The sequence below is a fragment of the Neolamprologus multifasciatus genome, chromosome 9 (genome assembly GCF_963576455.1).
Source record: "Neolamprologus multifasciatus chromosome 9, fNeoMul1.2, whole genome shotgun sequence".
Lineage (NCBI taxonomy): Eukaryota > Metazoa > Chordata > Actinopteri > Cichliformes > Cichlidae > Neolamprologus > Neolamprologus multifasciatus.
In genome coordinates, this window is record NC_140447.1 from 22,848,006 (window position 1) to 22,869,023 (window position 21,018).

At 43.8% G+C, this 21,018-nt stretch overlaps 1 protein-coding gene across 1 annotated transcript in view; it reads left to right on the plus strand.

Moving 5' to 3' along the window:
• The first annotated feature begins 2,003 nt into the window (after positions 1-2,003).
• Positions 2,004-21,018, plus strand: part of gli3 (GLI family zinc finger 3) — a 101,375-nt gene continuing 82,360 nt past the window's right edge. Inside the window, exons 1-2 of the mRNA XM_085172323.1 lie at positions 2,004-2,553; positions 20,608-20,781. Of these exons, the coding sequence (XP_085028449.1) occupies positions 20,649-20,781 (133 nt within the window). The 5' untranslated portion in view covers positions 2,004-2,553; positions 20,608-20,648. The remainder of the gene's footprint in view (positions 2,554-20,607; positions 20,782-21,018) is intronic.

The following is a 21,018-nucleotide window of genomic DNA, read 5'->3' on the forward strand; positions in this document are numbered from 1 at the left end:
TCTGTTTCATGCAGCCGCTCCGTTTCCAGCGGTCACATCTGTGTGGATATAATATGCTTATTCTGCTGTATCCATTTCACTGTGACATCTGTCCAGCAGAGAAGAATTAAAGGCAAAAAAATCCAAATGCCTACGCAACACTCTGCCAAGTATTGATTTACTGTTACATGTGTAACATACAGTACGCGGACAAACCGAGCGCTGCATTTTATTTCAGTGAGATCATCTGAAACTGGGAACACGCTCTGCGGGGTTGGTGATTATTTGAGAAATGAGCCCAGATGCTGATCTTAAACGCACGGCGCTCCTTCTCGATTGTGAGCTGGTGAAAAGTAAGACTGGGTGCGCAGGGATAAGATGTCTGCGTGTGTGTCAGTGTGTGTTTGTGTGCCTGTTTGTGAGCACGCCCGAGCGTCCACCTTAGTGAGCGCACCTCCCTGTCTGTAGATCTCAGGGTCTGGAACAAACAGTAGTTCCTTCTTAATTGGGGTGAGATCTGGGGCTTAAAGAGGGCCAAGAAGGGACCTGAACCCCTTTCTTTCTCCTCCAGAATCGCTTTGGCTACAGAGGCGCTTTTGATGTGTGCTTTGGCTCTGTGAGTCCTACTTTGGAATATGTTCTTGGGAGACCATTGGTTACTTGCCTCCAGGCAGAATCTCAATCCCCAGGATCCTGGCCCTCTTTGATGAAATACTTTCGGGAGCCGCTAACCCCACTGATGCCCATGTGCACCTCCTCCCTCCTCCTTTACCCTCTTGTTCTCCCCTACCTCGCCCCGATCCTCTTTCCACCCTTCACCTCCCCCAGCCTCCCACCTCTACTACCACGTTCCTTGGATTCTCTTTGAGAGATTCATAACAAGGACTTTATCTCTGTGTAGTCCGGGCCAGATGAGCACCGCCTGACAAACTGACAGGAGAATTAGCGGCTGTCTTACAGAGCACCTTTGACTGTCTCCTCTCTCGGCCCGACTTCCTGTAGCTACAGACGTGAGCGTTTTCTATTCATATTCTCATACTCCATTCTTGTGCACGTGGAACACTTATATATTTAGTTTTATGACCTCTTAACCTTGTTTATTTTGTCAGTTTCTCCTTAAGATAATAACTAAACATAAATATCTTTAAAAAAAATTTATGGATGCCAAAGAAACTTCACACCCATGAAAACCAATATAGTCGTTCATAGTTTACAGTTTTGTCACCTTGCTTCAAACTGACATCCGAAATCCATCTTCGCATTGCGACAAAGTCAAAATCCCGACACTTATAACGATGACAAAGACGTTGACAGTTGTGACAGAAGATCCTGAGCTCTGATTGATTGGGCGGTAATTAGTCATTGCTGACTTTATCAGCATAATAAGTGTCAGGAAAGTGATTATAAGGCAGCCTTAAAAGACGGATATTTGTCTTTAAATCAAACGGTTTAGTCATTTGTCACAGCAGCCGATTGGATGCGTGTTACAATGAGGAACAAATAGACTTGACGGACCTGACCTCTCGGCCACACACACACATTCAAATGCTGGTTAAACGGTTGATTTTCCTTCCCAAACTCCCACCTCTTCATTGATTGAAACTGCACCCTAAAGACCTCTCTTACCACATAATTTCCCTGTATATTGATTATGTATATTGATTACACCTAACCCTACAGGAGGGCTTCCCTCTGCCGAAGCATTAGTAGGTATGACTCTGAAGGCTGAGCCCAGGAGGCTCTCATAAATCTGCAGTTAAATGTATGTATGAGTTTCTACATAAAAAAGTGGGTGTTTTCAACTGAGATCTATGAGATTATTTCAGCTATTTTAGTTAAAACTTGGATCCAATTAACTCTTGGTCCCTAAAATGCAGTCATTCATGCTTAACCTGGACCTGTTTTCCTCTTCTTTGTGGTGGAAGGACTGAAACTTCAGTTTTATTTTGTTCTTTCTCCCCTCTAGGTTTATTTCTACTACAGAAATAGTACTACTGAGGAACAAGTCTTTAAAATGCTTACTAAGAAGGAAAGAAAGAAAGAAAGGGGTAGCCTGCACAAAATAAAAAAGGAGTAGGCAGTGAGTAAAGGAGGGAGCAATCCGAAGGGAGGAGTCAAGCGAGGGAAGGAGCAGCTGGAGTCCCACACTTCGCCCTCACTCTCTCTCTCTCTCTCCCTCTTCCCGAAAAAAAACCGCTCTAAATGTAATAACAACTCTCCATGCGCTTCTCTGACGCTTATGTTGTTTTTACGCACATCTGCGGTCTGCTATCGGCAGATATTATCGGCAGGCTGATGGTGTTAGTCCGGCGGTGGTTGAACACAGCAAACTGTGAGAAGGAGGAGAAAGACAGACAAGAGGAAAAAGTCTGGCAGCGCCGTTTTGGAGTTGGAGTTGCAGCGTAAAAAAAAGAAAAAAGAAAAAAAAAAACTCCCAGGCAACTCTAGAGGCACATCTGCAAGTTAGGAAGAGGAGGAGAAGAGGAAAGAAGACAAATCTATATATTTTTTCTTTTTTTGCCTGAGAAGATTTTTTTTAAGTCGAGAATTAGAGGGAAATTCACCCAGAGAGAAGTAAGTAATCTGCTGAAAGCTCGCACACACCGCACACAAATACACTTTCTTTTTTCTTTTTGAACATTGTTGCGCTCGTTTGTCTGCTTTTAAAGTTGAGAAAGCCACTCAGAGTTTGTGAAGCAGCGGAGGTTTCATATTTCAAAACGATGGAATTTCATACAAGTTCAGATGCAGAGGTGAAGTGCACCAACTGCGAGAACAGTTTATGAAACTAGCGAAGAAAGCCTCGATCAGGGACTCTCCCCTCCCAAAAAAAAAAAGAAGAAAGAAAAAAGAAACAGCGTAAATGCACCACTGTCTGTTTTACTCTTGGCCCGGCTGTGATTTAATCTCTGTGAAAGAAGCGTCGGTTGTTAGAAACCCCCGGATGGCAGACTTAACAAGTATCCACCGCAGACAGATGTGCATTTTCAAACCAGTTGCATAAACTTTCACATTAATGAAAAACGTGTTTTTGTAAAGTTTAATAAGACAGAGAGAGGGGAAAAAAAATCACTCTTAGAGTTTGGAAGTGAAACTTTATTGGACCTCAAATAAGCGCGCGCGGGGGTGTGGTGTATAGTGGCGTGGGATGAGACTGGGGGGGGGGGGGTCATATTTATGTGCATTTGTGATCATATTTCAGGATCTGTTATTGATTTGCTTTAACAAGCGAGAGACTCGGGGAAACACTTAGTGACGGCATACATGTTCAACTTTTTATTTCAATCCACCCAAAACCTGTGGCTGACCCTCCCCTTGACCTTTGACCTCCCCTTGCTTCACTATCGAGCACCTAGTCATTTATAGTTTTGTAATATTTAATTAGCCGAGACTTGAAATTGGAAAAACTAAAAAAAAAATTGACAATAAATTATAACATTAAAAAATCCTCATGAAATTATTTTTAGTTATAAAAAAGGAGAAAATTAAAGTATTTGGATGATTTCATATAAATCTTTGTTTTCCCTGTCAGCATCTGCTAACCTGACGTAGTTAAAGAGACTCTCCAGAGCCTCTGACAATTTGATTTGCTTTGGAAAATTTTTAAAATGATGTTCTTCCCCTTAAGAAAGAACATATTTAAGCGTACATCACAGTGTGTTTGAAGGCATGCGCATGTGCTCAGAGAAATTTAAGCCCATTACACTGAGGTCTGTGGCCCTGCAGGGGTCCATGGGGGAGGTTTTATGGGGGACCCAAGCAAAATTAAATAAAGCATAAATCCTCTGTATTTTAGTTGATTAGAGTTTGTTAGTATTTAAAAAGTGATGGATATACTTCACATGCAAGGTGTCATTTAAAAAGTTACATCAATAATAATAATTATAGGAAGAAGAAGAAGAATAGAAAGCTCTCACATGGGCTTGTGCAGATTTAAAAAAAAATGTGGGAACAGGGGAACAGAAGTCTGGTGTGTTCATTTTGGGGGTCCACGACATGAAAACGTTTGGGAGCCCCCCCCCCCGCCCTCGAGCCTCCACATGTGCAGATATTTGTTTGAAACTTTCCCTCCTGTTCCTCGCCAGCTGTTCCACATTTTATCTGCTCCTCTGCTCTCGGGTTTCATGCAGACGACGAGGGTCCGAGGTGCTCAGCCATGCGGTGCAGCTCAAATCCTCCCTTTTTTGTGAGTGTGAGTGTTGTGTATGTGTGTGTGGGGTTTCTTTTTTCTTTTTTTTGGCACATGGCAAATTATTAACTGAGGTTTGGCCGCCTTGAGACGGAGCAGCGAGCGAACGCACGCGAAATAAGATGTTTAACAGTTCACACAGATAAAAAAAAAAAAATCTCATTTTGGGTGTTTTTTCTCATCGTTCATCTTGTCTGAGGATTTGGCTTTGAGCGGGGTTTTTGCAGGTCTTGGTAACATTTGTCCAATAAAATAAAATAGGCACTGTCACATAAACTGTCATTTAATATTTCCCCCATTCTATTTTATTAATAATAACAAAATAACATTCGCAGGGCTGAAGCTGGAAAATTTATCACTGCACTCAGTTAAAAAAATAAAAGCAGACAAGTCAGGCCTTAAAAATCTGAAAATTTTAGGCCTTAAGCTTTATTTTTAAAATGACAACTTGAGGACAATTTGTAATTAAATTTTGTTTGCATGTATTTATGCATTTTTATGGCGTGTGACTTCTTAATTAAGCATTTTGAGACGACACCGGTAATTAAAAATGTTACACTGATAAAAATATGGTTCCCTGTGTATCATCATAGGAGGCCCTTGTCATTTTATTTTCCGAGTATAAGACATCACATTTAAATTTGACGATTAATCAACAATTCAGTGCTGATAGATCAAAATATGTATCATTTTTAAATGGTTAAATCAATTAAAAAATAATGGCTTCAATTTCTATAGTTACACAATAATCTAACGTATGTAATATATATTTTCCAAATATCTAATAAATAATAAATCATAAGAAAGGAAGTCCACGTTGTGAAAAATTGTAAAAGATAAATCTGCACACTGTCTGTGTGTATATCTAATTTTGCTGTTGCTGCTTTCCATGATACTATCTGAAAATGGTGCACCTTTTCCAAATAAAGGACTTTGTCTCATTACAATGCAGCAGCAAGGATGAATGCAGCACTGTTTAAGATGCTAATCTTCTGGAATGAGATGCACAACTTAGAGCCATTCGCTTACTGTAGCCAGGAAAGATGTATCGTTGCCGCTCTGTGCTTCATAACTCCACGCGCGAGGGAAAGGCGGATAACGTTTCCCTCTGCAGGAATCGGTCCGTCAGATATCAGCGGCGGCGGCAGCAGCGTGCTGCTTTATCTCAACTTTAAAAATTTCTCTTTTATGCATGGGGACGTTGGCCGAGGACACCTGTGACCTGGTGACCTGGCAGAATAGGGGATGTCATGTTAATGCAGGGAGATGACGTGCTATTAGCTTTTGAGGTATGGCCTGCTCCTCTTTGTAAGGGCCTTACATTCACAGTTACAGGCAGTTTGTGTCCTTAGGCCTTTTTCGCCCTGTTGGAAGTATACCTGTTATCAGGTTTGTATGCAAGAGGCCCTAATGAGCTGTTTTGTTGTGCTAATGCCACGACCTGAAGCACTCAAAGAGGTGGCAAATGTTTTGTTAAAACGAGGGTAATGTGAGGGAAGTTGATTATCCTTTAGATAATGAGCACAGATGTGAGGGTTTTGTGTAATCGTGCTCGCTTTGTGGGTTTTCCTGCAGGTTGCTGTTGGTTCGTTGATATTTTTTTTCCCTCGCTTTTTTGTACTTTTCCTAAATTTCCTGTTTCCCGAGAGGATAAAACTGACAGTTTCATTCTATGTAATAATAAAAATCAGCCCACATTGTGATTAGCTGTTGCTTTCCTTGCATACGCCTGGCGTAGTTGAATAGATGGCCCCCAAAAGAAATCTCTTACTCTCTTACTTTGATGATTTGGTACTTTGATATGTTGACATCAAATGAAACAGACACAGTGGGGAAAGAAAGAGGACAAGTCAGACAGAGGTAGTGATTGAGGGGAAAAAAAGGCTGTTCATGAGAGCGGGTGGAAATGTGTGTGTGTGTGTGTGTAAGTGCAGTTTGCAAGGCACGGAGGAGTGCTCTGAAAACTTGGGCTGAGACAGCAAACCTGAGGAGCGTCAAAATGTCTGGATGCATTTGCGTATGAGCAGAGACAAGAAGGGGTCTTCGGGTGTGCGAGGGCTTCTCCTTGGCCTCCTAATCCCCAGGCCCAGCCATCCCTTCAGGGCATGCCTCAGATCTGGCTCTCTGGCTCTGTGCGTGGACGACCCAGCTCCGCCAGCAGATTTAATATGCTATGTGTTCCTGCTCCCTCGGCTCCCCTCCACCTCAACCATCATTGTCCCAGAGCGGGACCCTCACTCGCTGTTTCAAGGAGCCTGCTAAAGGCACCTTTCAAGCCAAGGGGTGATGTCTTTGGATAAGGCGTATGGCGGGGAGGGAAAATAGTGATGAAGGCGATATGAGACTCGAGAAGGGAAAAATGTAATTTCACATATGTATATGACTCGCATTCAGGGATTGTAATTCACTTGGGTGTTTGCTAGCCAGCAAAAACAGTCATACTCTGAGTGCACATGCATTCTCGTGCTCATTCACACTCTTATTTCTCTTTCTTGTTCTCTCATTCATAGTTTTTTTTGTTTTTGTGTGTGTACTGTTCTCCTTCTTACTGTCTTTTTTTTGTCTTTTAACTGCATGAAAAATAAAAAGGAAAAAAAAGTTGGAAAAGTTTTTTTTTTGCTATAGCTTTCGTCCTTTGGAAAGTCCATTTGCACCTGACAATTTGCCTCCCAGAGTGAGGTGAAGAAAACGGCAATAAAAAAAATGGTGGGGAAACATTCACATAAATTTGAATCAAGTGGTTCGGATTTACGGTAGATGAAGCTGTGTTTGACAGCTCGACATAAGGCCTGCTGTAGGAGACGGTAAATTTTATCGCGGCAGAAACGCGGGCTTGTGTGCGAGCATCCAGTGGTGTGCCAGCTCGTGACTGGTGTTTTCTTTTCTCACACACTTTGGAAGAGAAGCGGACAGGTCACGCCTGCGTGTGACTGCCGCTCATCTCCTCCTCTGTTTGCCGTAGCTGCTGTAAAAATGTCTTTAAGTCCGCCGTGTGAAGTGTAGCAGCGAGAGTTGAAGTGCTTTAAGTCCGGGGGCCCATTTGTTTGTGTGTAAAGTTTCTGCGCCTAAAGAGACAGTTTCCTGGGGCTCCGGGGTGGTGGCGGGTCTGGTGGGGGCTCTTTCTTAGTGCAGATGTGGCATTGTGTCAGCTTTGATGGGAGCCGGTTGTGGCATCCGTGAGGGGGTCTGTGCTTTCCTGTCAAGGGTGGCGATTGGGAGACAGATGAACTGGCCGCTTGCTGTGAACAATGATCCGTCACGTACCGCTGCTTCTTGACGTGTGGGGCTAGGCTGCACCGAGGCATCAGTTTGGGCACTAATTTTTTTTTCCTCTGCCATAACTGTTTAAACTGAGCCCCGTATAGTGCATTTTGTTGCACAAAACACCTGCACTCACAGCAGTAATTAAGCTATGTGTTGTCATGCAACGATGCTCGCGCTGTGTGTTTGCAGCCCCGTGCTGCTTGTAGTTGTCTTTCAGTGGGAGTTATCGCCGAGCCTTGGTGAGTCCCCGAGTGGAGGTCAAGGGGGTGTCTGTTGTTTGGATGTCACTTATAAATCCCAAGGTTAATACCTGAAAGAAGCGCAGGCCCAGACATTCTCTTTGCTCTCCAAACATGTTTTAGATGAGTACCTCTTTACCCGCTCTGCCGCCTTCGTTTCCGTCTGCCGTGGACTTGGGGCAAGTTGGAAAAGGAGGGGCGTGTGGGGCGGGTATCCCAAATAAACCCCTTTAGTGTGTTCTTTTCAGTAATGAATGCTAACAGACTCTGGCTCTAATAATGCCTCATCTTGGAAAAACAAAAGGGGAACTCTACTATCTGAGCAAATTTCTACCCGAACCTGAAAGAGCCCTCCTTTGACAGCGCAGCATTTGAAGACTAATCGTTTTTTCTCATGCAAAGCACGCTGTTTTAAGAGCCCGGGCCACGGAAAGAGAGGGGGCTGTGTTTTAACAATACTCCGCAGGGAGTGAGGAACAGGGTTCTGGGAGGGGAGGTAGGGTTGTAGAGAAGAGGGGTGGAGGGGGGGATTCCTCTCTCCTTTGCTCCTCAGACAAAGCCCGGTTCCTTTCAGTTTTGCATGGGGGGTAGGGTGCGTGGAGAAGAGGAGGGAGCGAGCAAGAGTTTGAGTTCCTTGAAAGAGATGGACTCGAGCCGTTTTTAATGACAGTTTGTCACCGTGGCCTCTTTACTTTCCAGGGAATTTGTTGGGCTGGCCTTGTGACAGGCCTGGAAAGAAGCAGGCCTGAGAAAATTTATCGAGAAACAGAAATATTAACGTGTACATGGGGCCCTAAAACGGCTTTGGCTATTCCTGCCAGACTGGTGTTTTTATTAAGAGGGGTCGACATGCTTTGGAAATATATCTTATTCATGAAGAAAGCCAGGTTAGACTTCCCAAAGAATTCATTATGTTCCCCCAGATGCGGCTTTGTGGGTCGCAGCCGTCCCTTGGAGGACGTGGAGCGTGGAGCGCAACATTGTAAAAGCTCCCTCAGTGGGCATGGGAGTGCGAAGGGTTCCATTTGTCAAAGGTGCAAGAGTCTTTTTCCCCTCCTCAACACTTTCCCGGCTCAGTCTCAAACTCATTGTCTGAGCAAAGGCAGGACATTAGTCACTGCAACGCCACGGGAGCCTGCGGGGGCTAAGGACCAGCGCTCTGGAGCCCGAGTCGGACAGAGGGGAGGAGAGAGGGGAGAAGGAAGAATGGTGGGAGGGAAGGAGGGAGGGAACAAGTGAAAAAGGTGAACGAAGGGCAAGAAAAGTGGAGGAAATGTGGGGTAGATGGAAAGTGAGGAAGAGAGAACATGGGAGCTCAGAGTATGTGTGTGGGAGAGGGAGAAAGACCGTGGGGGGGTTAGAGGGAGTGGAGTCTGTAGCTCTACCTCAGGGTTCAGTATGTAAGCCCCTGTCTACCCCCCAAAGCTGCTTTCACAAAGAGATTTACAAGACAGGTCTCCGGTGTGCTTTGCTGCCCTGCATTATGAGCGAGTGTGTAAATGTGTGTGTGTGTGTGTGACTTGGAAAAATGGGCCTTTCTGTTTTTCTATTCCCTGACTTATTTTCTTCTTTGCATCATCTATGCAAAAAAGATTTGGTCAAATTTACCAATCCAGACAGGTCAGACGCTCAACAGCCCCAGTGGAGCGGTGTGAATAACCTATTCCCCCTGGTGGCAGTGTTTGTGTGTGTGTGTGTGTCTGTGGGTGTGTGTGCATTCACGTGTGAATGTATTTCACAGATTCACACATACAAGGGATCCTGTTAGCTTTTGGAATTATTTATAAAGCCTGGCTTTTGTGTGGCGCCCTAAGTCCCTGTCTCCTCCCATTACTGCCTATGACTCTACCTGGGCTTCCTTCAGCTCCAAATGCTCCCTCAGCCACCCTCCCAGCCGAAGGACCTGAGTTTGGTGTTGAAGCTAAACCCTTTATCTGCTGCTGCTACTTTCTTTTTCTTTATGTGCAATCGCTGAGCATTTTCATCCTCTGTAAAAAAACAAAAAAGTTTTCTTATTCAGAAAGTCATAATGTGCAAAGACAAACACAAGTCGTGCACTTCAGAGAGACACGCAAAGTTACCCAGAACCATCCCATATGGCCCTGATTACCCTGTAATCCAGGAAAGTTTTTTCCCCACCCCTTTTTTCTTGCACACACTGAGGGGGTGAAGGTTTTTTTTATTTAGCGTGTTTTTTGAGATGCTTTATGTTAATGTTTGTCTTTTATTGAAACAAGCTGGAATGTGATTATAGTCCTGCTTGGTACATATGAGCAGCGAACTGCTCTAGTTTCTCCATCTCCCTCTGGCATAGAGATCAATGCAAACCAGCTAACGCAGGGTAATAAGCCATTAGTACACACATTGTTGCAGAGATTTACATACATCGACCGGTGAAGTGATAAACTAGGTTCCGTGTCCTAGAGGTAAGAATTATTGTGTGTGTGAGTGATTAGCTGAATGAACGCCGGGTTAGAGTAGGTGTGTGTGTGCGGGCACGCGGGTGTGTGTGTGTGTGTGTGAAGCATTGCTGGGTGATCTCCTCCTTGCGACTGCCAGTCCTGTGTGATAGGTGCCAGATTGCGTAGCTGGGAGCCAGGTTGTCTCTGCTTGTCAGGAGTGCAAGGTGGAGGAGGGGAGATGTGAGGATGATTACAGTACACTGTTCCTCTGATCTGATTCATCACTAACTGTCTCTCCTGCAAAGGGTGAACTTATTATCCCTGTCTCAACTTCCACGGTGGAGCCAGCTGCTCTCCATGCTTCCCAATTAACCCCAGGCGCCCGTCAAACGCTCCAATTAAGGCCTCCTCCTCCTCCTCCTCCTCGCAAATGTATTTGCCTGCGTTTGCCGGGGCTGCTGGAGACGCTCGAACATGCGGCGGTGAGCGAGCCGAGCGTGTTTGTTTAGGAGCTGTCCTGAGAAATGGCGTTATAGCTCCCAGATTTATTTGAGGTGGGGTTGCTAACAGCTGAAAGAAGTAAATACACCCAGATGTTTGGCCTCTTCACAATCAAGTCGGGGGGGGGGGGGGGGGGGGCTGTCTGTCTGACGACAAGTCTTGTTCCTCGGTTTCTATGCTGGGGATTTTCAGGGGGCCATTTTGTGCCTGCTCTCTTTGGAGTTTATGGGAAGTTTTATTTCCACGAACACTCGGCAGTACTGTTAGGTTTATGGCATCTCATCCCGGCGTCGTGCCGTGTGATATTGCCTTGGTATTTGAGTTGCGTGAGTCTTTCTCACTGGGCTGAGTTTCTTCCGAACTCTGTGTTTCAAAATCCTGTGTGTTTTTGATGCACGGGTTTCTGACGCGCAGCAGTGTGCGTGCGCGCTTCCGTGTGTAGGAGTGTTGCTGTAGGTGGTGGGATACAGGTTTGGCAGCACTAGCAAATCCTCGGAGACTGCCTGTGTGTGTGTTTGTGCGTGTGTGTTTGTGCGTGTGTGTGCATGTGTGGAGCCTATGAGCCCGTGCAGGGAGAGGTAGTGGTGGTGGGGAATCTGTGGCTGATATGAAAGTGAAGGGAGAGAGTTGTCTCCCGACGCTGCCGTGGGGAGAGCCGTCAGGGAGCTAGAAGTCTTTGGGACTCCCTCTGAGCTTCAGCTGTCTTTGATCTCACACCTCCGCTGCGGTATACTCCACACTGCTCTATAGAACACCCTCACCTGCCGCCGATCCAGCAACACAGACTCACAGCTCGCATAGATGAGACTCTTAACTTGTATACTTGCACGTACGGCAACGCAGGGCTCTGTGCAACTGCACTTAAAAAACTGAGGTGGAAACTTTGCAAGCAGCAACTGTCAGAAAAAATATATGACAATAGAGACTACACTGGTTATTTTTTTTTTCTTTTAGGATGTATTAATTACTCAGGTAGTGTGTAAAGTTTGGGAAAGTTTTTAAAAATCAGGAGGACTCCTCATATTGCTCATCCTGTCTGATAAGGAGTCCGAAATGCAAACTTTTAAGGATCTCACAGATTTAGCATGCATGGTATTTTTTTAATAACATATTCTCAACTATGGTGTAATCAGTAATGACAAAGGTAGCGTGATTAAGAGTCCTGCTAGTTTAAGCCTGCACATGTGAGTTCATTCCCTCCCCTCTTTTTTCCTGTCTATTACTGACATGTTGAATTAAGGTTGAAGTGCTGACCCTATTTTAAGGTATTTTTTAATGATTTGTGATGGAAGATAAATGCAAAGCCACAAACAAGCAAACAAACAAACAAAAAAAGCCTAATAATTTTCTCCATCTGTGGAATATGTGACTCAGTGCTACCCTTTTGGATTACTTCCCATCTACACAGGAAGTCTAGCATTAAAGCAGCGCTCCTCCTTTTCTCCATGCATTCCTTTGACTGACTGTGGCACATTTCTGGACAGCCTCATTCAGCATTCCTTTACATGCCGATTTGTTTGCCCTCCCTCTCTCCCTCCCTCCTTATTTTTTTTCCAAGTCTTCCTCCGTTAACGTCCGGCTTTATCACACGAGAGCCCAACACCAAGACAACTTCATCTCATCCAATTTTCACTCCTTTAATTCGGTTTAAATGGCATGGCCGCGAGGGCCAGAGCGGGAATTAATAAGAGCCAATAAAGCTCGCCGCTGGGGCATCGAGGCCAGTCTTTAAGTAAACATTATGACTTCTTGAGGGGGGATTCAGGCGCGGCAATTGATGAATTGCGGCGGAGCTTGGGAAGGGCTAATTTCTCACTTAGCCGTCCTGATGGGGCTAGCTAATAGGCCTTGCTTTGCCTGGCTGATTGTCTGCTGGCTTTATTATTGTGCATTATCACGCTGCCCCCTGGCTGTTTTTAGCGTTCGGCCCCGGAGACGCCAGAGCACGTCATTAATCACATTGCGGCACTGACTCATTCCACTTCAACACTTATTCCAATGACACAGTGGAATGAAGGAAAGCAAGGAGGGAGGGAAAGAAAGGGAGTGCGCGCAAAATGAGAAAGGAGGAAAACTGAACTGAAAAGAGGAGGAAATTCAAGTCCGAGTGGGCAGGACAGCTTCACGATAACACTCTAACCTGTAGCTGTACAGCCATCGGATTGCACTCGGTAGTTCAGCTGCTGCGAACAGCCCTGGTTTGACTTCTGTCTGGGGTGCAGAGGATAAGAGGAGTGTATTCTACAGTCCCCTGGGCTAAGTGGAAGATCTACTGTCAAAATCATACGTGCTGCCACTCCACTTACACAGGACCCTCCGTCTGCTTGATCCTCCTCTGAGCACAGAGGCAGAGAGAAAGATGTGTGTGAGGAGGAATTTCACTTCCTCCACTCATCCCCTCCCTTGGGCACCCCTCCCTTCTCTTGCTCATGTTCTACACACAGTGATTGCGCTTGCATATTGAAAGGGATGTAGAGAAACATATGCATCCACGTCCATACATACTGTTACACAGCCGGTCTCGCATACTGTCAAATCTACTCGAAACATTTCCTCTTTTCCTCCCGTGCCGTGTTCACATACACATGGGTTACATGCAGCCGCTGTTTAACATTTACTTTTTGTGTTTTTTGCTGTGAAAGCACGGCGAAGGATGCTGTTCTTGCGTCTCTGGTTGTGGCATAGCGTAGAGTGCCTTTTACTGACATGTATGAAGAATGCCTCCACAGACACAGAGCTGTTCTCGCTGCAGTTTGGAGGCCCGCTGACGGGATACAGATCCCGTTCTCCTGTGCTTTATACTATCTGCCATGTGCACGAGCTAATTGAATGGAAAACTTAGCTAAGAGTGTAGCGGGCTGCTGCAGTTGGCAACAATTAGTTTGAAAACTAAACTCTTTAGATACAAAATAAGGTGTGCAGTAAAAAAAAAACAAGTCTAGCATATTCTCTTCTTTTCAAGGACCTTTGGGATATTTTGCTGAAGTATTAGTTTGCATTGTCTGCGAAAGGCTTCAGTAATCGGCTGAACAAGCATCTTTTCCTTCTCCTTAAGAATCAGAAAAAGTGTCTGATCAAACAAAGGCTCTGTGTTTTAGCATGGGAAGAAAATGGATAAAGTAGGAACAAGGGAAACCGATACTGCATAACTGGGCCACCGCAGCATCAAAGCTGCCCGTATTATCCATTGTCTCAGTTGTCACAGCCCCACTTGCCCTGAAACAAGTGGTTCATGAAAAAATGCAGAGTCAAAAATATATAAATAAACAATCTAATAAGCATGGGGCTGTGGGGAAAAGGAGCAAGGCTTCCATTGTGGCGCTCGCTTTATTTGCCCCTTATCTACTGGGTAGCGAGCGCAAAAGAGGCGTCGTGTAAGCGTTGTGATTACATCGTGTGGGTTTGTTACCCAGGAATGTAAAATGCGCTCGGCTCATTCTGCTGTGCAACACACAAGGTCCCTCACCAGCCCTCCAAAGCATCTTAAATGGAGAGGTCTGAGGGACCAAGACGCATGCGAGGATAATCTTATTAACTGTGGTGAAAGCTACTGATGCTCTGTGTTGTTGCACTGTTTGTCCTTGGAAATAAAGTACAAATAAAATCAGTCTTCATTTGAAACAGGCTTTCCATTTTCTAATTGTTGTGCAATACACTTGTGGTAGAAACCTGTTTTTTTTGCTGATGGGATGCTTTTAAGACCACGTATCTTTAATATAAAGATAAGTCATGAACATCAGTATGTTTAAAATGTACAAAAACATCAAATTGTCATTTATAAGTAGTCTCAATAAAGCTTTGCAGTGTAACTAGAAAAAGCTGAACTCACACGTGACATAGTAACGTGTAAATGACTAACAAACTTAATGACTCAGACATGCCACACTGCACAAAAAGGGTGAGAAGATCAAGCACTAAACCAGTTTGCATGTGTGTATCTGGGATTGGATATGTGTGTGTATGTGTGTGTGTGCGTGTGTGTCAGGGTGTGACTAATTCTTGCTAAATGGCCCTTACTTGAGAGTCTGGTCCCCATCAGCTGTAGGCCAGACTTAGTGCCATCTGGGCACAATGTCACGTTTTTGCTGGTGAATGAGAGCCACAGCCCCCAAATCCCCCCCAGCCCCTTCCCCTTTGCCCTTTAGGGCTAAGGGCATGCTGTAAAAGTGCAGTATTGAACACGAGGCCTAAGCATGTGAAGCTATTGAGCCTCCTCAGTAGGGGTTTTGAACCCATTACAGGTCCTCTAACCACCACCAAGAACCTCTACAGTCACCTTAAGGCATCTCATCCCCTCACACTGACCCGATCCAATGCAAACACATGCAGTCCATAGGAAGCACACTTTGTTTTATTGCTAGATTCAGCTAATCTCGCCGAAGGGCTCACACTCCTCCTCCCCCCTCTTCTTCTTCGCCCCTCAGTGTTTTAGTTGTTCCAGCTGTGAAGGAGCTTTTAATATTGTTGGCATAGCTGCGCGACGTGCAAAACACACATTGTGCATACAGGAAAACATGTGCAGGCACGCAGGGGCGCAGTGAGGTGCGCACGGACGCATGCATGCATACGTGAACACTCGTACGCACGTGCGCGTATAGTCTCAGTCTCACACTCCTCCCTTTCTCCATTCATTTTCTCCCTTATCCCACTTTTGCTCACAATCTCCCTCAATCGTCTCCATCTCCCATCTCTCCCCTCCCCTCTAACTCGCTGCGCCGCGGTGCGTTTGTGCAGTGTTGATAAGCCTAAGATAGCAGATCTCGGTGGTCGCTGATGTAATGATGATGAATGCTGCGGTGCTGCCAGTCTCCCCCTCGGGGGCCCTCGACACTGAACAGTCGCCCTAATGAAATGAACACAAATACAGTACCCTGTCTGGGAGGGGGGGGGGGGGTTGCCAAATCTAAGAAGACACTTCAAGAGTTTATATATAAATGTCCTCCAGTTTCTGATTGTGTGTGTGCGTGCGTAAGTGTGTGTGCCATGCAATTGCAAATGTGTTCCTGAATGTGTTCCTGATGAGAGCACGCAGGTACACCTAAAGCAGCTTTATAAAATTAAACTTGTGAAGTTGCAGGCTTTAAATAACAAACAGCTGTGATTTTTTGATACCATTAGTGCTCGTTTAAGCCTGCGTGAAAGAAAGCAAACAGTTTTTTTTCTATCAAAGGCAAAAGTTTATTTTAGTGTTTCACTTTGATGTGTACAATTTGCAGATGACTTTCAACTCAGTGCCTTTTTCACCGAAGCGTATAATTTATGTTAAATTGATTTGCTTAATGTGCTTATAAAATAAGATTTTTTTTCTTTTTTTTCAGAGGGAACACTTTGAATTGTGGTATTTTAAACCTGTTTAATCGCCTCCCTTTCTGTGCGGAGGGATTACAGTTGAACGCAAATAATGATACACCCTCGTTTTTCTAATTGGGTGTAGGACATTTCAACGGCAGAAACATTAATGTGAAATTACGATTTATTCTGACTAACAACGGCATCCAGCGCCTACTTGTGAGTCATTCTCTATGTGCCAGGGATCTGCGGAGACAGCTGTGGGGCTGTAAGAAAGTCCACGTCCAGGTGATTATCTCTGTGATGCGCAGTGTAAATGTAGCAACGCGATTTCTTGCGAGGGGGTCAAAGGGCCAAATGGCAAATTAAAACTTCTTTTACATTAAGGGGAAAAAAAGCTGTAAATTTTCTCTAAACATAGACTGATGTGTCTATGTGAGGGTATGATTTTGAGTGTTTGTGGATGGGGTAAAAATGAGCAAGCATGAAAAACGAGGGCACAGACAGCAACATCTGCACGACTGGGTGTGGGCGTCCAGGTCAGAGGGATTATGGGTGAAAAGGTCCTGCTTTTAATTGCTGCTTTGGAACTGTGGCCTGCCTTGTGGAGCACAAAAGGCCCGTCAGACACGCTTCAGTGGCTTGGACTTGTGAATATTTGCCCGACCAGTGGAATGCCCCGCTTTCTCCTCAGCCACCCCCCTTCTGGTATGATCCCCAATCCAGAACCTCATATTTACTGCACTTTCAGCTCATTTGCTTTGGTCTGACTCACCTGGGGTGTGATAGGAATACACACATGTTTATGTGAGCTAGGCACACGAGCATGTCCGGAGCTCAGGTCTCCTCTTGTTCTTTTCTCCTTCACTGATTTTACCCAAGTTCAGTTGTACGGATGATGTAATGACAGTTTCACCGGGGCAATGGTGAAGTTTTCTCTAACCGTGCTCTTGTTTGACTTTATGCTGATGAAGTGAATGAGTGGCACTCACAAACTTAATATGAATGCACAGTGCCACGAAAAAGTACTTGCCCCTTCCTGATGTCTTTTGCACAGTTCTCACACTTAAATGTTTCAGACCAACAAACAAATTTTATATTCGACAAAGATAACCTGAGTAAATACAAAATACTGTTTTTTCTGTCGAAACCTACCTGAGCTTATGTGAAAAAGTAATTATCTCACTTTGTTAAATCATGAATTAAGTGAGATTAACCACATTTTTTAGAAAGAAAGACTTCAAATTCACTAGCCAGCAGTGTTGGTCAAGTTACTTGACAAAAGTAATCAGTAACTAATTACAGATTACTTCCCCAAAAAAGTAATCCCGTTACTTTACTGATTACTTATTTTCAAAAGTAAGCAATTATGTGATAAAGCAATAGATCTTTCAGCCCAATTCTACTTTTTCTGCATAATCCATCATACAAAATGTAATCAAATGGAAAAGTCTCTTTTTAAAACTTGTTTTATTAGTTTTAATCTTTTAACTTTATGCATCAAGCAAAAATTAAATTATATGCAACATTCACTGACTAGAAGAAATTTGTTTAACATTTAAACTTATTTTCTGCACATTCCAGCACATAAACTATTTTTTTTTTGCGTGTTTACACTCACTCTTTCAAATAGATGCAAGTAAAACACAGCAGGAAAGAAATAAAGTCAAAGACTAGCGTTCCTGTTGCTCTATTTTCACCTGTAAAGCAGGAGTAGGGTAGGCGGAGGTTTACCCTGGTGCAGGTGTGCCGCAGCGGTCAGTTGAAGAATCCGCGAGTTTCTCTGTGAGTTTCCCATTACGTCGTAGCGCACTCGGTGCTTGCTTGGAAGTTTAGGGGTTTTTTTTCACTGTAAAATGAAGTTTTCTTCCCACGCACAACGGACGCTAATGTTTTTGTCACTTTTTATGGAATCAAACTTAAAATAAGGTCAGTTGCACTCGCTTACGTCACTGTCATGAGACATTCTCGCAAAAAAATCACGGTTTTAGTAACGCAGTAACGCAGCGTTCCTACAGGAAAGTAACGGTAATCTAATTACCGTTTTTGCAATAGTAATCCCTTACTTTACTCGTTACCTGAAAAAAGTAATCAGATTACAGTAACATGTTACAATTAACGCGTTACTGCCCATCTCTGCTAGCCAGTCTCAGACCTGATTAACCCCACACCTGTTGATCAAGAACTAATTTAAACAGAACCTGTGTGAGAAAGTAAAGTTGTTTAAAAGATCTCAAAAACCATAACATCATGGCTCTCAAGTATACGTCACAAATGAAGAAAACTTGAAACAATGGTGAAACCTACCAAAATTGAATATCGATGACTCAACCAGGTCACAAAAGAACCAAGAACAACATCTAACAAACTGCAGGCCTCACGTCTCGCAGTTAAGGTCAAAGTTCATGATTCAATAAGAAAGAAACTGTGAAAAAATGGCATCCATGGGAGATTCCAGAGAAACAACCACTGCTGACAAAAACAAACACAAAGACTGCCAAAAACATCTTGATGATTTCCAAGAAAAATGTGGGAAAATGTTCTGTGGAATAACAAGACGAAAGCTGAACTTGTTGGAAGGTTTTGATTCCATTCCATTTGGGATCAAACTAACACAGCATTTAATAAAAATATTATCACACCAACAATCAAACATGGTGGTGGTAGTGTGATGGCCCGGTGCTGCTTTGCTGCTTCAGGACTTCCTGTAATTGATGGAAACATGGATTCTGCTCCTGGAGAATATCCGGCCAGCAGTTTGTGTCTCGAAAGCTCAAGAACATTTAGATTAGTCCACCTCTGAATATCACAACCCCCCCCCCCCCAAAAAACAAACAAACAAACAAACAAAAAAAACAGAACAAAGTGAAGGTTTTGGAGTGACCTCTGGAGAGTTTGAGTTAAATCAGATTGAGATCCTTCGGCACAACCTCAAAACGAGCTGTTCATGCTCAAAACCCTCTAATGTGGCTGATTTAAACAATTCTACAAAGAACAGCGGACCAAAATTACTCCACGGTGATGTGAAAGACTCATTGCCAGTTAACGTAATTCTTGATTGCAGTTCTTGCTGCCAAGGGTGGCACAACCAGTTATTAGGTTTAGGGGGCAATTACTTTTTCACACAGAGCCAGTTTGGTTTGGATAAAATCATCATCATCTAAAACCTGGATTTTTACTCAAGTTATCGTTACTTAATATAAAACGTTGCTTGACGATCTGAAACACATAAGTGTGATGAATATGCAAAGAACTAAGAAATCAGGAAAGAGGAACATACCTTTTCATAGCACTGTACATGTATTGCACACGCTCTAATGATTATAACTTGCTCAGGCTTCGTAACCCCCGCCCCAGAAATGAAAGCATTCACTCTATCAAACACATGCAGCAGTGATTTGAGATGATATCAGTTCAAGTAGGACAAAAATGTCTTTGGTTGGAGATGACGGCTATGCATGTATTCATGTGGGAGTGATTAGAGGACAAGCTCTTGTTTAATTCTGTTTTGATTGGTAGTGGTGTAATTGCATTGTGTTTTTTTTTCTTCCTTTTTTTTGTAAGGCAGCAATTGCTTACAGATGTTGTTGTCGGGTCAGAATGGATGACAGACTCTGGTTTTTCAGGGGGTGGGGAAAAAAACAAACAAAGCGCACAGTGTTTGTCTGAAGTTTACCCCTCACCACTTCCCCCTTGCCTTCCTTCCTTGGGGAGTTGGTAAAAATCAGCTCGCCCCCCTCTTTCTTTGAGCAGCACTACTCTCTTTGCATCACAGCTGACTTTACTGCCTTTGTATCCATGCGTGTTTACAGAGAGGAGGACAATTAAATAGTACAGTTGGGTAATTAGCTGCTCTTTATTGTAAAGAAAATCAGTCAGACTAAATATTTCCAGTAATTATCCAAGAATTATGGGGTCTAAGTAAAGGCTTTGTAACGGACCAAATGAAACTGTCCTATACTTTGTGTAAATGAGTGGTTGTGGTGTATCACCATGTTGTCTCCATAATCAGAGACCTCCATGACCTAGATACAGTTGAGCTTGTAGACAGCCTCTGAGGTGCTGAACTGAGCAGCATGTCTGCTAGACTGTTGGCTGAACCCCTTCTAAACCCACAGACAGTATTAACTTGAACCACCTTTATTCTTTGAAAGAAAAATTGCCCGGCACCATGATATTCCCAAAAGGGCCTTCAAACAACCCTTGTTTTTTCAGGACTGTGAATGTTTCTCTCTCTGTGGTATCCCCTTAAGGTTTCTTCTTTCTCTTTGGAAAGACTGCTAGAGTGGGATTATCAGTATATCCACAAGCTGCCTTTACTTCTATTCTGAGATATAAAACCTAGTCGGGATGTCCTGCCGCACTCTGTTTATAGAGTTGTTGTGTTTTTGACAAGAAGTCAGAAGTTTAGCGTGACAGCTGAAAACAGTCGCGCTAAATTTTGGTTTTGGATATTTAAAGGAAGCAAGGAAGGAAATCAGGCCCCTGACAAGCAGATCAGAGCCCAGCAGGTTTGAGTTAAAATAAATCAGTGTGAGCTCCTGGATTGACCCACAGTGTGCTCTGGGCACCATGAAAAGGGAGGACTGGATCTGAAGTTTTCCTCACAGGGTTCACAGTCTATTTCTGAAGCATTCTACAGATAACATTAGAAAAAGTAAACTTATTGCTAACTTATTAATCTTCTAAATATATACTTAGTCTTTGCATTCACCGGGTTTATCTTCTGTTTTTTCTCCATTAGTTATCCCGTCTCCATGAGGTCTTGAGGAATGAACAATCGTCATGGAAACCCAGTCCCAGGCCAGTTCAGCAGCTGAGAAGAAGAAGAGGGTGGAGACCATCGTGGCTACCAAGGGCTCATTAGCACGAAGTGACATCAGTGAGAAAGCAGTGGCCTCCAGCACCACCTCAAACGGTACAAGTCACCTCTAACTGAGTTGCAGTAATTTATGCCAATAACCTTTTGATCTTTTGTAATATAGCCACAAGCCGCCCCATTAGTCAGATTACTCTTTGAGTAATAAAAGTCCACAATTGAAGGAATGCAATGCACACAACTTATATTAAGGTGTTGTTTTTTCAGCTGGGACGACTGAAAATAAAAAGTGCATTCAGGTTAACCAGATCAGATAACAAATGTTATCCTAATGTG